We start from the raw sequence: 15,815 nt of genomic DNA, 5'->3' as shown, positions 1-15,815 counted from the left end.
GAGCCGCGCCGACTTCCGCGTTTGACAGGTTGAGTCGCTGAATGTGTCTGAAGTCCGAGCAAACAAACCAAAACAAAGCGACTTTTCTTCATCTTCAGTCGGTTTGAACGAAAGGAGAAAACCGCGATGTCACGAGTCCCAAGAAACGCAGCAGTAGCCACACAGCCAACTCAGTTTTGAAGACGAGCTCGCCTCGTCGCACCGGCACGTTTTGAAAGGGCCGCGTCGCCGCCGCTAACTTGACATATTTGGATCCGTCCGTGGTCTTCTAACCCGCCGGGCATGGCGGCGGAGAAGCCTTCCGCGGGTCCGCGCTCCCACGGCGGATCGAGACTCCTCCCGCGCCTGGCTCAGCTGGGGGCCAACCCAGCAGCCGTGGCCTATTCCATGACCACCCTGGGAGCTGGCATGATGAACAGTATATTCAGCTTCTACTATGTTAAACTGTTCCTCAATAAGTACAAGATATCAGAGGGGGCGTTTCACCAGTCACAGGCGAGTAACCCCGTGACAGCTATGCCACATCAAGTATTAACACTGGTGGAATAATATCTTTTAAAATGTATGTGTAAAATTTTAAAATTCCGTAAGTCGTCCAGCATCAATGTGCTCCTTGTCAAAGAGGCTCAGATCCTTAAGCTGCTTCAACACATCAACTTCAACAACTGACTCTTGACTTGCTGCCTAATATAATAATAATAATAGTAATATATAACAGTATATATATATATATATATATATATATATATATAATATATAACAGTATATATAATAATAATAATAATAATATATAACAGTATATAATAATAATATATCCCACCCCTTGACAGGTGCCACTGGAACCAGATGATCAATGTTATTCACCTCACTTGTCCCCGGTTTTAATGTTGTAGCTGATCGGTGTATGTGCTCCTCTATATTCTGTTTCCATTGTTGTGTGGCGGGGTCCGCCTTTCCAGCCAACAGAGCATTGAATAGGCAAGTGGAAGAAGTGAAAGGCAGCCGTGATTAATTTGATAAAGCGGCGTAGCTAGTTGCGGTCGATATGGATAAATATTCACGAAAAATACCTCCACTAATAAAAGTGACCAATAAAAATCAACAAATCAATCGATCAGAAGAAAGCAAAACTTTGGAGAAAAGAACGAGACCATCTGTCTCAGAGGGAAGACGGGGGTAAACCTGGATATGGGGCGGGGCAGGGGGCATTGCTGTTTTGAATGAAATTCTAGGGCATAAAGTAAAACTAATCCATTGAACACGGATGGTTTTACGGGTTGCCACTGAAAACAAACAACAGCATAATAGTACTATATTTCTCATGTTTCCCTCCACCAGGTTGTATACATGGTGTGGAATGCAGTGAATGACCCTCTTTTCGGCTACCTACAAGATAACTCCAAAGTGCCCTGCTGCTCACAGCGGCGTCTCTCCATCCTGTACGGAGCGCCGCTGTACTCGCTGGCCTTCCTGCTGGCCTGGTTCCCGTGGCGATCCTACAGCCCTGGCGACTGGATGAGCGGCCTCCAGCTGATGGTGGTGCTGTGTGCGTTCGACGGAATGTTAACCTTTGTGTTGCTGGCGCAGTGTGCCCTGTTTGCCGAGATCTCTGGGCACCACCATAGTCGCTTGAGGCTCATCAAGTACAACCAGGTGAGGATGTGGGGTTGTTGTGGATTATTCTGACTGACAATAGCATCACGTGACATAAATGTTTTAGAACCCTTGTAATAAAGTAGTGGCAGATTTGTCAACATCCATTATCTTTCGTCCGTCCCAGGTTGCCTCTCTCATCGGTTCCTCCAGCGTACTGTTCTGTGGCATCCTCTCCGGGAACATGGAGGACTTCTCGTCTTTCCAGAACTTCACGGTGTTGATCGCGGTCCTGGCCTGCGGCTGCATGACCTACACCGGCTTCCACAGTGAAAGCCGCTACGACTCCAAAGCCTCTCCGACGCCTCCCCCAGAGTCCGCCGAGCAGGCTCCCAGCCAGTCAGAGCTCTCCCTCTCCTCCATAGCGTCCATGACGTGGCAGATCCTGACCAACAGGGACTTCCAGCGGTTTGTGCTCATGAACTTCTTCCAGGTCTTCATGGTGGCTTTCTTCAACAACTTCACCATGATCTTCACGGAGCACCTCATTCCTCCTGATGTGCTCCCGTCGCTGGCTAAGAGTGTCATGTATGGTGCCGGTTTCATTTGTCCCCAGGTACAGTGCCCCACAGCACGCCTGGGTGTTGTGTTGATATTTAGCATTTATTTTTATTTACTGACTTTCATGGTGTCATATTGTAATCCATTCATGGTATTGTCATATTGAAATCAGAACCTGAATATTTTCTCAGCAATTGCAACATGCACAGGGAATTTATAAATAAATAAATAAATACAAACAAGAACATAAATATACAAACGGATAAGCAACAAGATGTACAAATAAAAAAGATTGTTTATTGTTAGTGTTTGATGACAATAACATAAAAGATGACATTGCACAGTTTGGTCATCTCAATTAACAGCCATAAGGAAATACATCCCAGGTCTTTTAGAATAAGATGTCTGCAATATTTTTTAGTATTTCCAATTTTTTTTTGTTTATTTTAACCTGGGAGCACTTGAAATGAGGACGCATCAGTGAATAGTTCCTGAACAATGAATGATTTCTTCCTCCCAGATGTTGGTGCTCAGCAGTCAGAGGTTGCTCCTCGGCCTCGGCTACTACAAGATAATACTCTGCACCTTCTACGTGGAGGCCGGAATGGCAGCGGTAATGCTGGCGCTGGGTCCTCACAACTACTACATCTTGGCAATATTTCTCACCACAAACATGTAGGGAGTGATGATAAATCTGTTTCATATATTTTCATTGTTGGATGTAGAGAAAGTAGAAGTCCACACGGTATTGTAGAGTTGTCTTTACACCAGGTTTAATACACTGATGTCTTCTTTAATTAGAATTTGGCAAGTACTGCACTGTATCTTCCTTCACTCTTCACACAGTAGCATGGGGAACACAGGAGGAAAATAAATCATAATGTATTGTTTATTTTAGGCATGTCTGGCCAAATCCACTCATAAAAGTGTTGAAAAACTTAGGAAAAAATAAATAGACTGGAATAATATATCTGGAAAAAATAAAATATGTTGTTAACTGGCCTCATATCCTATATATCATGTAAAAAAAATATGATTATAATATAAGTTATTGTGTCAATATGTGGAGGATCTAATATTTATCAAATTCTCCTGTATTTATATCGCAGTTATTCTCTCCCTTCTTGTCTTGACAGGGTCATCATTCAGGCGGCCTTCAGTCTTTTCAACCTGCCTCTGGCTGACATCATAGACTCAGACTTTCAGAAACACAAGCGCAAGTAAAAAAATCTTTTGTTTTTAATGATTGTGTGAATTGATATGATCTGATAGAGGTTAATAGAGGTACTTATACTCAAGTCATTCAAGGACGGTTACTTCAAGGATATATTTAATGCAGTATAGTAAGACAGTCCTGTTGTAAGGTTAAGACATGAAGTCATTAAGTTTTTAAGTTCATAGCCCAGCCCACACTAATGGATACGAGGGACCAAGGACAGATACTTGTATGTCCAAACTAAAAACATTTTTACAATGTAATGAGAAGTAAATTCAGTAAAAATGACCTGCTTACATACAGTTGATAATTGAGTAAAAGGGATTTTTGCATTTTTTACTGAATCTGGAAAGTACTAAGAAAAGTTATATCCAACCGTAAAGGAAGGAATCTCTGTCTACCTCACGCTCGCTTGGGGCCTCGCTGGGGGCCCAAAGATGTCAGTGTCGACTTAGGTGCATTTTGACACGCAACACATGTAATACGAATACATTTTCAATAAACAAGCGAGCAGCCAGCTGCTCGGCTCTGTGCAGCGGCGGGGCGGGGCTGCAGGAAGTGTATTGCCGGGCCCCGAGGATGTTCCTCACAGGCGTGTTTTAAACGGGCGCCGCACTAGTTTCTTCAAAACATGACGTCAAATCCTCTTCTCTCGTCTCACTCCTCATCTCACACTTTCTAACGTAAGCCAGCCATCCATCACACATAGAAATAGCCCTGTTCCCTCTGGTTTAGGAGGTAGTAAAAATGACATATCTTTTTTTTTTTTCCCACTTTGATAACAGTGGCCATATTTTTATTTCATTAATACATATTTTACCGTGCTAAGTTTTCTCTTTCATTTTTTTGCGAATTATTTTCCATTTTCAGTTTGAGTCATTTCTGATGCTGCTGGAGTATGGATTAATTTAATACAAAGTAAATATGTTCAACCTTCAAATATAATAAATTGCTCAGTGACACTGCGGTGTGTAGGCAAGTCACTGTCCTTCCACCTTTTGTGTGTTTATTATAAAAATAAATAAATAAACAAACAAATAAATAAATAAAAAATCCAATCGCTCCTTTCACATTTTTGTAATCAAGTTTTGAATGAAGTTTGACAAGAAATGTGTTGAAGATTCATCCATGAAGTGCTTGGGCTTCTCTTCGTGTTCTTCCAGCTCCCCTCTCTCCTCCATGGTGTTCGGAACCAATGCCTTGTTCACCAAACCGGCTCAGTCTCTGGCCCCGATGCTGGTGGTGAGCGTCCTCAACCAGTTTGGCTACGAGGAGCTGAAGGACGCCGCCCGGGACCCCAACTCAGAGTAAAGATCCTCTCACGTCAAATAACCTGGAGTTCTCACTCCTTCCAGACCCAGCAGGGCGATGGCCGAGCGGCGTCGAGGGAGTGGTTGGGATTTGGTGGGATGTCGACGTTAGGTGGGGGTAGGCCAGGCTTCATTGGCGGTTGAATTTGACTTTCAAATTAATTTCCGGTCGTTAAGATGATGATTTTGGGAACGTGGAAAACACGTTTCCTTTTAAAGTACTTCTCCTTCACCTTTCTCATGTTAAGCAAAACTCAAGGGAATGATGATGGAAGTAAACAAACTCAAATCCTCATGGAGATAGAAGTAGCATTGGTGGTGTTGCTGGTAGTAGTAGTAGTAGTAGTAGTAGTAGTAGTAGTAGTAGTAGTAGTAGTGGTGGTGATGATGATGGAGGTAGTGGTGGTGGTGGTGGTGGTGGTGGTGGTGGTAGTTGTAGTGGTGGTGGTGATGGAGGTAGTGGTGGTGGTGGTGGTGGTGGTGGTAGTGGTGGTGGTGGTGGTAGTATTTCTCAATCCTCCACGTTACAGCGGTGGTCTTCAACCTCTCTTTGCAGTCCCGCTCTCTAGGATTTCAAGGACTCAGGTGGAGCAGCCACATTCGTTTGTGGCTTTCATTGCCTCTTCACACAGGCTGACGGAGCACAGCGGTGCACAGCTAATGGAAGAAAAATTATAATGATGAAAACAAATATGAAAAACAAATTGTGTTATTTTACACAGAAACTATTATCCTACTAGATTCAGAAACTTTAAATACACATATTTCATTCAATTAAATTGTCACGTCAAATGAATGTTTTTAATAGTTATTCAAGACCTTCTTTTACCCTTTTTTTTTATCTTTCATTTTCCAACACCCCCCTTGGAATTCCTCCACGGCCCACTAGGGGGGCGTGCACCACAGTTTGAATACCACTGCGTTACAGGGAGTGTTCTGATTCAATTACATGTTTGTGTTTTTGTTTATATATTATTATTATTATTATTATTATTTATATTTTATTATTATTATTATTATTATTATTATTATTATTATTATTGTTAATAATGATGATGATTACAATTATGTATATAATTGTATATATATTTTCTCATAATTTGCAGGATAAGAAACAGAGCAGAATGTGTTTTGATCTGCTTTTGTAGCCGTCGGGAGCAGACACTCTGAGGAATATATATATATATTTTTTTATGATCCAAGTCTCCTCCTGCCTCTTCCCCAGGGCCGTGCGGAGCCTCCACCAGCTCATGTTCTACCTGGTGTGTCTGATCCCGCTGTGCATCTCCGCCGTCCAGGTGGTGGCCTGGAGGCCGTTCTCCATACGCAACAGCCACACGGTGGACGCAAAGTATATGGACGGCTGATTCCAGCCTCCCCCCCCCCCTCCCTCCAGCAACGTGACGTCCACGCCTTTAGAGTTCACATTTCACTGGCGCTGACGAGCATCGCGTGACGCCGGCTGGAATAATGGTTTGTTTTCCCGGGGAGAGCTTGAAATCACTGGTGCCTTGTTGTTTTAGCGGGTGTACTGAAGCTCCGGGTGTTTCTGAACTAAACACAGCCATCGGTAAACTGTACTGAGTATAAAAGGTGTTTTATTCTGCTGTTTTTAGAGACTGTATCATGAAGCGCTGTGCTCTTACTGTGCCTTAATTCTGTTGAGCCGCTGTAATACATTGAATTGTATTTCATTTTATTAGCATATTGTAACATTTTCAACATGACTCCACATTTTCTTTATATGTTGCTTACGACTGTGACTGAAATTAGTTTTGTACGTTTACACAACTGGAAACGCATTCTCCTTAAAAAGGTGATTTTTGGGATTAAATCAGTACCCTGTGCAATACAGATGGTTCTTTCTTCGATTCAGTTATTTGACATCAGAATAGTTTAATGATGGATGATACCTTGCATTACCAACACAGGTTTAATCTTACTACGGCCCCATGTTGGAAGCCTATATTATACCTACACCTTAATATGAGTATTATATTATTAATAACTACAAATTAATATTAAATCTCACAATTTTCATCATCCAATATACAGATTCTCAACTGGAGTTATGCATTCCAGCTTAGACTTACCGTATAATAAGGCATTTATTAATAGCCGGGGGAAATCCTGCTACTACGGCAAGAGTAAGACCTTATGTTGTCCGTCTTATCGGAGGGATTTCACATCCACTTCAGAGGGATTGAGCTTAATACTGAACCAAGTTTCAACAATGAATGAACAGAGCCTCCTTTGTTTGAAGTGCATTCTGTTTCATTTTGGGTCAGGGTGCATACCACAAATATAGTCATAACAAGAAAAGGTGCCGTTATTTTACGAGAATTGAATGGAATTTGCTATTTCTGAGATAGAACAGCAGCCTGGCAGGCCTGTCTACCTGGCTGGGTTTGATATTGTTGAAGCCTGAATTGTACATGTTGTACCTTATATATAACATGAGTTTCTACTACATTTAAGCAACACCAGACGAGAGGTAGTGCTCGACTGCAGCTATAGAATAGGTCAGATCCACGGTACAGCATGGCCACAAGAATGGCCATGTCATTTATTTTATACAATCTTTCTGAGAATCATTGGTTTGTTATGAACATATTTGACAAGAGAAAAAGAAAACCCGTTCCCAGGCAACAACATCCTTCCAGTTCATCATATGAATGTAAACAAAACAGAGTGCTACTTCAAGTAGTCACGTACCAATTGTATACTGCCACTAGTCTTGCGTCCAAACAAATATCATATAATAGGCCGACAACACATACATACATACATACATACATACATATATATATATATATATATATATATAAAAGTTCAACTTTTGGACGTTTTAACTTTTCTTCACTTCACATTTGGGTCTGCAGCATCTTCTACATCTTCATTTTAACAGTCAGAGATTTTGATAGACGTCGTCCAATGAAGGGCTGGACGGATCACTCTCCGCCTGCAATAAAAAAACAACTTTCTATGATGATGCAGACCAAATATTTTTATTTGTATTATGATTCTATATAATACTTGTATGTTCTTTTTCTCAGCTCCATCCCAAAACAACTGCTGCTCCAAAACATAACCTTGGGGCTAAATTAGGCTTTGATATATTGATACGAGCGATACATTGATACATACGCACATCGATCAGCCACAACAATAAAACGACCAACTTAATATTGTGTAGGTCCCCCTTGTGCCGCCAAAAGAGCTCTGACCCGCCAACAATGTTTAGGTAGGTGCCACGTGTCAAAGCAGCAACCGCAGGAATGCCAGGACCCAAGTTTCCCACCAGATGGGTTAGACTTCGCTCCCCATGTGCATCAATGAGCCTTGGGCGTCCATGACCCTGTCGCCGGTTCATCGTTTGTCCTTCCTCTGACCACGTTTGGTAGGTAGTAACCACTGCATAGCGGGAACAGCCCACAAGACCTGTGCTCTGATGAGATGCTCTGACCCAGTCGTCCAGTATCACAATGTGCTCCTTGTCAAAGTGGCTCAGATCCTTACGCTGCTTCAACACATCAACTTCAACTACTGACTGTTCACTTGCTGCCTCATATAATAAAACAAAATATATAACAATATATGTGTGTGTGTGTGTGTGTGTGTGTGTGTGTGTGTGTGTATATATATATATATATATATATATATATATATATATATATATATATATATGAATAAAAAAATATATAATAATAATAATAATAATAATAATATATGCCACCCCATGACAGGTGTCATTGGAACCAGATGATCAATGTTATTCACTTCACCTGTCACTGGTTTTAATGTTGTGGCTCATCAGTGAATATGTATGTATGTATGTATGTCTGTCTGTCTGTCTGTCTGTCTGTCTGTCTGTCTGTCTGTCTGTCTGTCTGTCTGTCTGTCTGTCTGTCTGTCTGTATGGAGAGAGAGTGTAATAAAATCAAAAGGCGGACCCCATGCAATTCCTTGAAGGGCCACAAGGAGGCTGTGGACCCCTACCTGTCTCCCCATACTATGTATAAATATATTTTACTACACATATTTAACTATATTTCTATAACACATATATTTTATCATACCATACCACCGTATGATAACATACCACCTCATTATACATTATTAGTATGCACTATTTGCTACGCACTTTTTACTTTTTTTTTCTTTTACGAACATCCTTTACTTCTTCTATCGTCTTACATTATCTGATTCTAACGTTGACCATGTTTAATCAACCGGCCAGTGTGACCCAAGGTCGGGCTGGATTTAGTAACAGGGTTCTCAAGTGACAGGGTTCTCTCCCATCGCAGCATTTATTTCTCAACCCGGCCGCAAAATGTTGCAACAACGTGAATAACTTGGTATTTTTCACCTTGGGCTGAGAGACGCCGCTGTCTTTGTCGCGTGTGTTCCCTCTGTTCTTCCTCTTGCACAACTCCTCCACCACTTTTTGGAATTGCGTTCCCTTTTTCGGTGGAGGCTGAAATAATGGCGACAGGAATCAGAAAATAAAGAGCGTTGTCAATTTTTGGAAGAAGTCAGACGGCGAGCTACACAGTCTGAGTATGAGTTAACTTTGAGGGCACAGTCCTCTGCCCATAAGAGTCTCTCATCGCCGGCTTGTACACACTATAATAAGGTTAAATAGTGATGATTCTGATATTTTCAGAAACTTTACTTAACTCTCAAGTAGGAACAAAACAAGTGCAATATTCCGATTTGTAGCAAGAAGCAAGTTACTCAAGTTTTCTTTTCTTTTTTTTTGTTGTTTTTCTACGTTGTTGGTTGAGTCAAAGGTTCCCCTTCTCCGTTTCCCACTTCTTCATGGGCTTTTCCCACTTGAGTCAACAGGGCCCTCCAGACAGACCCAAGGACAGAAATGAAAATTAAACCAAACCACCACCAACCTTTGTAAACGTCACACACGGTCTGCACGTGTTTACACGACCTGTCTGCAGAACACAACACATGAAGCAATGTTCAACCAAAAGGAAGAAATTTGAGTTATTTTTTTTACTACTATGACTCCTAAAAACATTTTTTTTAATAATATTTATGATATATATTGTATTAAATATTGGTAATTTATTTAAATATTTATTTCAATACTGTAAAAAATAATTAAAATATTTTTAATAAATTGCACATTGCAGAAGTATCATTTATATAAAATTTTATACATTTAGGCCCCCAGATGAGAGTCCTTTGTATTTGAAAACCCAAGTTTCTCAATTAGAGGGAAACACACGTTTCATATGAAATCACTGCATTTCCAAAAAAAAAATATGTAAAAGTGAACCATAAAACAAAACAAAGTGCAAGTTAATTACCTTCTTCAGAACAATAAGTACAATTACTGCCACGGTGGAAACGCTGAGAAGGGCAAATAATAACCGCAGCAGAATGCACCACACCAGCATGGCCTCCCCTGAAACACCCCAGCAGTTCATCACTATCATTATAACAACATTATAGTCCTGTAAAACACGTCTTTATTCACTATTTTACTATTAACATTTCACTGCAAATATGTATGAAAGTATGTACAGTGTATGTACAGTGGGGAAAAAAGTATTTAGTCAGCCACCAATTGTGCAAGTTCTCCCACTTAAAAAGATGAGAGAGGCCTGTTATTTTCATCATAGGTTCACCTCAACTATGAGAGACAAAATGAGAAAGGAAAAATCCAGAAAATCACATTGTCTGATTTTTAAAGAATTTATTAGCAAATTATGGTGGAAAATAAGTATTTGGTCAATAACAGAAGTTCATCTCAATACTTTGTTATATACCCTTTGTTTGCAATGACAGAGGTCAAACACTTTCTGTAAGTCTTCACAAGGTTTTCACACTGTTGCTGGTATTTTGGCCCATTCCTCCATGCAGATCTCCTCTAGAGCAGTGATGTTTTGGGGCTGTCGCTGGGCAACACGGACTTTCAACTCCCTCCAAAGATTTTCTATGGGGTTGAGATCTGGAGACTGGCTAGGCCACTCCAGGACCTTGAAATGCTTCTTACGAAGCCACTCCTTCGTTGCCCGGGCGGTGTGTTTGGGATCATTGTCGTGCTGAAAGACCCAGCCACGTTTCATCTTCAATGCCCTTGCTAATGGAAGGAGGTTTTCACTCAAAATCTCACGATACATGGCTCCATTCATTCTTTCCTTTACACGGATCAGTCGTCCTGGTCCCTTTGCAGAAAAACAGCCCCAAAGCATGATGTTTCCACCCCCATGTTTTACAGTAGGTATGGTGTTCTTTGGATGCAACTCAGCTTTCTTTCTCCTCCAAACACGACAAGTTGAGTTTTTACCAAAAAGTTATATTTCTGGTTTAATCTGACCATATGACATTCTCCCAATCCTCTTCTGGATCATCCAAATGCTCTCTAGCAAACTTCAGACGGGCCTGGACATGTACTGGCTTAAGCAGGGGGACACGTCTGGCACTGCAGGATTTGAGTCCCTGGCGGCGTAGTGTGTTACTGATGGTAGCCTTTGTTACTTTGGTCCCAGCTCTCTGCAGGTCATTCACTAGGTCCCCCCGTGTGGTTCTGGGATGTTTGTTCACCGGTCTTGTGATCATTTTGACCCCACGGGGTGAGATCTTGCGTGGAGCCCCAGATCGAGGGAGATTATCAGTGGTCTTGCATGTCTTCCATTTTCTAATAATTGCTCCCACAGTTGATTTCTTCACAACAAGCTGCTTACCTATTGCAGATTCAGTCTTCCCAGCCTGGTGCAGGTCTACAATTTTGTTTCTGGTGTCCTTTGACAGCTCTTTGGTCTTGGCCATAGTGGAGTTTGGAGTGTGACTGTTTGAGGTTGTGGACAGGTGTCTTTTATACTGATAACGAGTTCAAACAGGTGTCATTAATACAGGTAAGGAGTGGAGGACAGAGAAGCCTCTTAAAGAAAAAGTTTCAGGTCTGTGAAAGCCAGAAATCTTGCTTGTTTGTAGGTGACCAAATACTTATTTTACCGAGGAATTTCCCAATTAATTCATTAAAAATCCTACAATGTGATTTCCTGGATTCTTTCCCCCCATTCTGTCTCTCATAGTCGAAGTGTACCTATGATGAAAATTACAGGACTCTCTCATCTTTTTAAGTGGGAGAACTTGCACAATTGGTGGCTGACTAAATACTTGTATGTGTACTGTATGTGACGAATAAACCTCTTGAATCATGAATCTAAAAATACAACAGTGTGATATTTGAATGATTCATTGTTTATTTACAATAATCCTACTCACAGTATCAGTCTATAGTAATACTATAATACTATATTTAATATATTTGTATTGATTATTGCAATACTTTATAACATTATACACTATACAAGTATGACATTTACTTCCATAAACATTGTCAAGTGTTAGTAGTTCATTTCAAATAGTGGATCAATTCATCTATACATCACATAAATAAATGCCACGCCAAATTATTGTCAACCATGAGGTCATAAAAGTTAAATGTGTTGCATCACTGTAATATTCTTTATAGTTTTCTCCACAGGGTAAGAAACCAGAAGCAGGATTTATATAAATTATGTAGTAAATTTGATAGTACATTTTACAGTAACACTAAAAGAACAAAGACGATATTAATAAATAAAGCATTATTTGCTTTATGATATTTATTTATATGTATATAATACAATAATGTTTATTATAATTAATAATTGTATTGACATTTATATATTTATACATACATTTATATTTATACAATGAATAATAATAATAATAATAATAATAATAATAATATTAAATACATTTTGTGTAGGTAGATGTTTACATATTGCTCATCTCATTTCTTTTTTTTTTTATCTTATCTTGTTTCATCTTATCGGACGGCCTTACCCATCACCACCAGGGTGGTGCCCGGCCAGATCCGCTGGGTTCCGGCGGCCGGACCCCCAGCATGCACCGTGGCACAGTAGTAGATCCCGCTGTCGTTGGCGAGCAGCGGGCGGATGTGGAGCGCGGGGCCCTCCAGGTAGAACCTGGAGGGCCCTGATCCAGTGAGGTCCAGCTTGTGGTGGGTGTGGGCTTTAAAAACGAACCAGGAGTAGAAGGTGACTGAGTTGACATTGCGGCAGCGTGGGTGGCAGTGCAGGTCAACAGCCTGACCCGGGGCACTCCAAACCACCTCCTCCTGCTGCTGGAGGGCCAAGCAGTCATCCGTGTTCCCAGAGCTGCCTGGGGCCAAGTGAGATAGATATATATATATAAGTTTATTCAGTAAGTTCGACTTTTACACCATTACATTTCGAAGCAAATATCCATACTTTTTACTCTGCTAATTAATTAATATTAATTTACTTGAATTTATATTTAGTATATTAATTTCACTTTCAAAATGAGGATTTACATTCAAGATTGGAGATTGAAGAGGCCTTGAATAATAATAATGAATTAGTCGAGTAAAAAGTACAGATATTCATTCATGTGTATTCTCTAAATCAGGATTTATGTTTATCATAAGCAAGACACATCAGGATACGCTGAGCACTCGTCTGCAGAAAAAAGGAACAGAAGTACTTTTTTGCCATATTTTAGACTGAACATGAAGGGTACCTTTAATACTTTAAGTACATTTAAAGGTGCAGTGTGTAGAGTTTTGTGGCATATAGCGGTGAGGTTGCAGGTCGCAACCAACTGAATACCCCCTCCCACTCCATGGCGGTGCAACATGGCGGCCTCCGTGAAGCGTACCCGCACCCATGTACAGTAGATAAAAACCACTCATTGTAAGGGAACAAAAACACAACAATTCTTCTTTTCATGGGATTATACACTAATTAAAACATACTTATGAATATCATTTTCTGTTTCTGCCAAGTCTGTTCGGTCAATTCTACACACTGCACCTTTAAGAGATAGTACTGATCTACCTTCACTTAGGTAGACCCTTCAACATGGTACTTTCACTTTCAGCGAGTACATGTACGTCACGCCCCTGTCATGTTGCTTCTTTAATATCCTGACTTATGCACAGTTTATATATACAGTGTATACAAACACCAATCAGCCACAACATTAAAAGCACCACTAATAGCCACAATTATTGGGTCTCTCCCCCTCGTGTCGCCAAAACAGCTGTGACCCGTGGAGGCATGGACTCCACCAGACCTCTGAAGGTGTCCTGTGGTATCTGGCACCAAGACGTTAGCAGCAGATCCTTTAAATCCTGGAAGTTGGAGGTGGGGCCCCCATGGATCGGGCTTGTTGTTACCACACATCCCACAGATGCTCCATCGGATCGGACCCTGACCCCGCCCATCCACATGATGTAGAAGAAAACGTGATTCATCGGACCAGGCCACCTTCTTCCATTGCTCCATGGTCCAGTTATGACGCTCACGTGTCCATTGTAGGTGCTTTCAGGGGTGGACAGGGGTCAGCATGGACACTCTGAGCGCTCCCATACGCAGCAAGCTGCCATGCACTGTGTGTTCTACACCTTTCTATCATAGCAACATTCACTGTTTCACAAATTTCTTTTACGGTAGTTCTTCTGTGGGATCCAACCAGACGGGTTAGACTTCACTCCCCACGTGCATCAATGAGTCTTGGGCGTCCATGACCCTGTCGCCGGTTCACCGGTCGTCCTTCCTCTGACCATGTTTGGTAGGTAGTAACCACTGCATAGCGGGAACAGCGCACAAGACCTGTGCTTTTGGAGATGCTCTGACCCAGTCGTCCAGCATCACAATGTGCTCCTTGTCAAAGTGGCTCAGATCCTTACGCTGCTTCAACACATCAACTTCAACAACTGACTCTTCACTTGGTGTCTAATGTATCTCACCCCTTGACAGGTGACATTGGAACCAAATGATCCATGTTATGCACTTCACCTGTCACTGGTTTTAATGTTGTGGTTGATCGTGTATATTTGTGTCGATAGATAGATGTGTACATATGTGCCATTTCTTATCTCATTTTAACGTCTGACTCTTTCTCAACTGCACTGACTTTTGCTGCTGCAAACGCCCACAAATTACAAAGTCAACAAAACAGGGACTGGATCAGGGACTGGTCATTTTGGTGTCCGGGTATTTGTACTTCGTATGATCTGAGGGTTGTGTTGAATACACTTTCCGGCAGCCATTATGAGTTTCCAAACTCCATAATGGATACAACTTAAGTCAAGTCAAGTCATACTTTATTTATAGAGCGCATTTCATACCAGGGCAACACAATGCCCTTTACAAAGAAATACAAAAAAGAAAGAGAGAACGTACTTGTCAGCCGGTCATTTCACAACTATGTGCTGGTAGCGTACCCCAGCATGCTCTACAGAATAGCCAGGATAACATGACTTATTTATCCTCTTACCTGCTATTTGCAGGATGCCCAGGGACAGAGACAGCCACCGGGTCCAGCTCATCTCTGAAGACCCTGAGCGCGTGGATGATCTCATGACCGCTCTCCCGCAGCGAGCCAGGCGTTTGAGAACAGGGAAGCGCAGTGGAGTGACGTGCCTCCTCACACTTCCCCTCCCTCCTGCCGTCACGGTTATGGGTGCAACGTGTGAGTGCCCACTTTTGCAACGGCTCCCGCGCGGGACGCACGGCCGTCACGTGGTCGGACAGTGGCGACCAAGACCTAAGCCTGGCCCTTTAGAAGACCTTTAGAATCTTAACAGACGTTGAAGATGTGAGAGACGCCCACACACATAAGGACGCATGACGATCAGTTGAACAGTTTTGATCCTATAGTGTGTGGAGGGCAACAATTTGCCCAACGAGCAGATGGACATTTTAGTAAGTAAGTACAAAAATAAAAAACACTCGTAACATACCTCACATCTGTAGAACCATCGAAAAGGTCGGGATTTGCTCACGATTGTCGGAATGAAGTGGGGAATTGGGCCAAAATCGGCTTGAATATCTTAGTGTGTACCCCGCTTTACTACTCTACCTGTTCAGAATCAGAATGAGTTTATTCCGATAGGTGCATTTACAAGGAATTGGTCCTGATGAGGATTGGTACATTTCTGCAGGCGATTAGCATTTATAAAGCAAAAATAAATGTTTTCTGAGTTTGTCACACCACAGAAAAATGGGTTATCAACCACCCAGCAGAAGTTGAATGACTAAAATTTGGTTTCAAAATCATGAAAAAAAAAAAGGCAG

The 15,815-nt window shown here is 41.5% G+C and overlaps 1 protein-coding gene across 1 annotated transcript; it reads left to right on the top strand.

The window, feature by feature from the left end:
• Positions 1–71: 71 nt before the first annotated feature.
• Positions 72–6,520, top strand: mfsd13al (major facilitator superfamily domain containing 13a-like). The gene is made up of 7 exons (XM_080010217.1): positions 72–495; positions 1,339–1,653; positions 1,781–2,209; positions 2,675–2,829; positions 3,291–3,374; positions 4,534–4,677; positions 5,906–6,520. The coding sequence occupies exons 1-7, from the start codon at positions 283–285 to the stop codon at positions 6,045–6,047; spliced, it is 1,482 nt and encodes a 493-aa protein (XP_079866343.1). The 5' UTR covers positions 72–282; the 3' UTR covers positions 6,048–6,520.
• Positions 6,521–15,815: the final 9,295 nt, after the last annotated feature.

This window comes from Zeus faber, assembly GCF_960531495.2.
Source record: "Zeus faber genome assembly, chromosome: 11".
Taxonomy (NCBI): domain Eukaryota; kingdom Metazoa; phylum Chordata; class Actinopteri; order Zeiformes; family Zeidae; genus Zeus; species Zeus faber.
Note: the sequence above shows the minus strand (reverse complement) of the source record. Positions and strands in the feature narration are given on the sequence as shown.

Bases quoted from the DNA above. Each gene is read 5' to 3' on its own strand.
- mfsd13al (XM_080010217.1), top strand. From the start codon at position 283: ATGGCGGCGGAGAAGCCTTCCGCGGGTCCGCGCTCCCACGGCGGATCG. The intron at 496-1,338 runs GCGAGTAACCCC...TCCCTCCACCAG, and splicing joins GGGCGTTTCACCAGTCACAG to GTTGTATACATGGTGTGGAA. The intron at 2,210-2,674 runs GTACAGTGCCCC...TCTTCCTCCCAG, and splicing joins CCGGTTTCATTTGTCCCCAG to ATGTTGGTGCTCAGCAGTCA.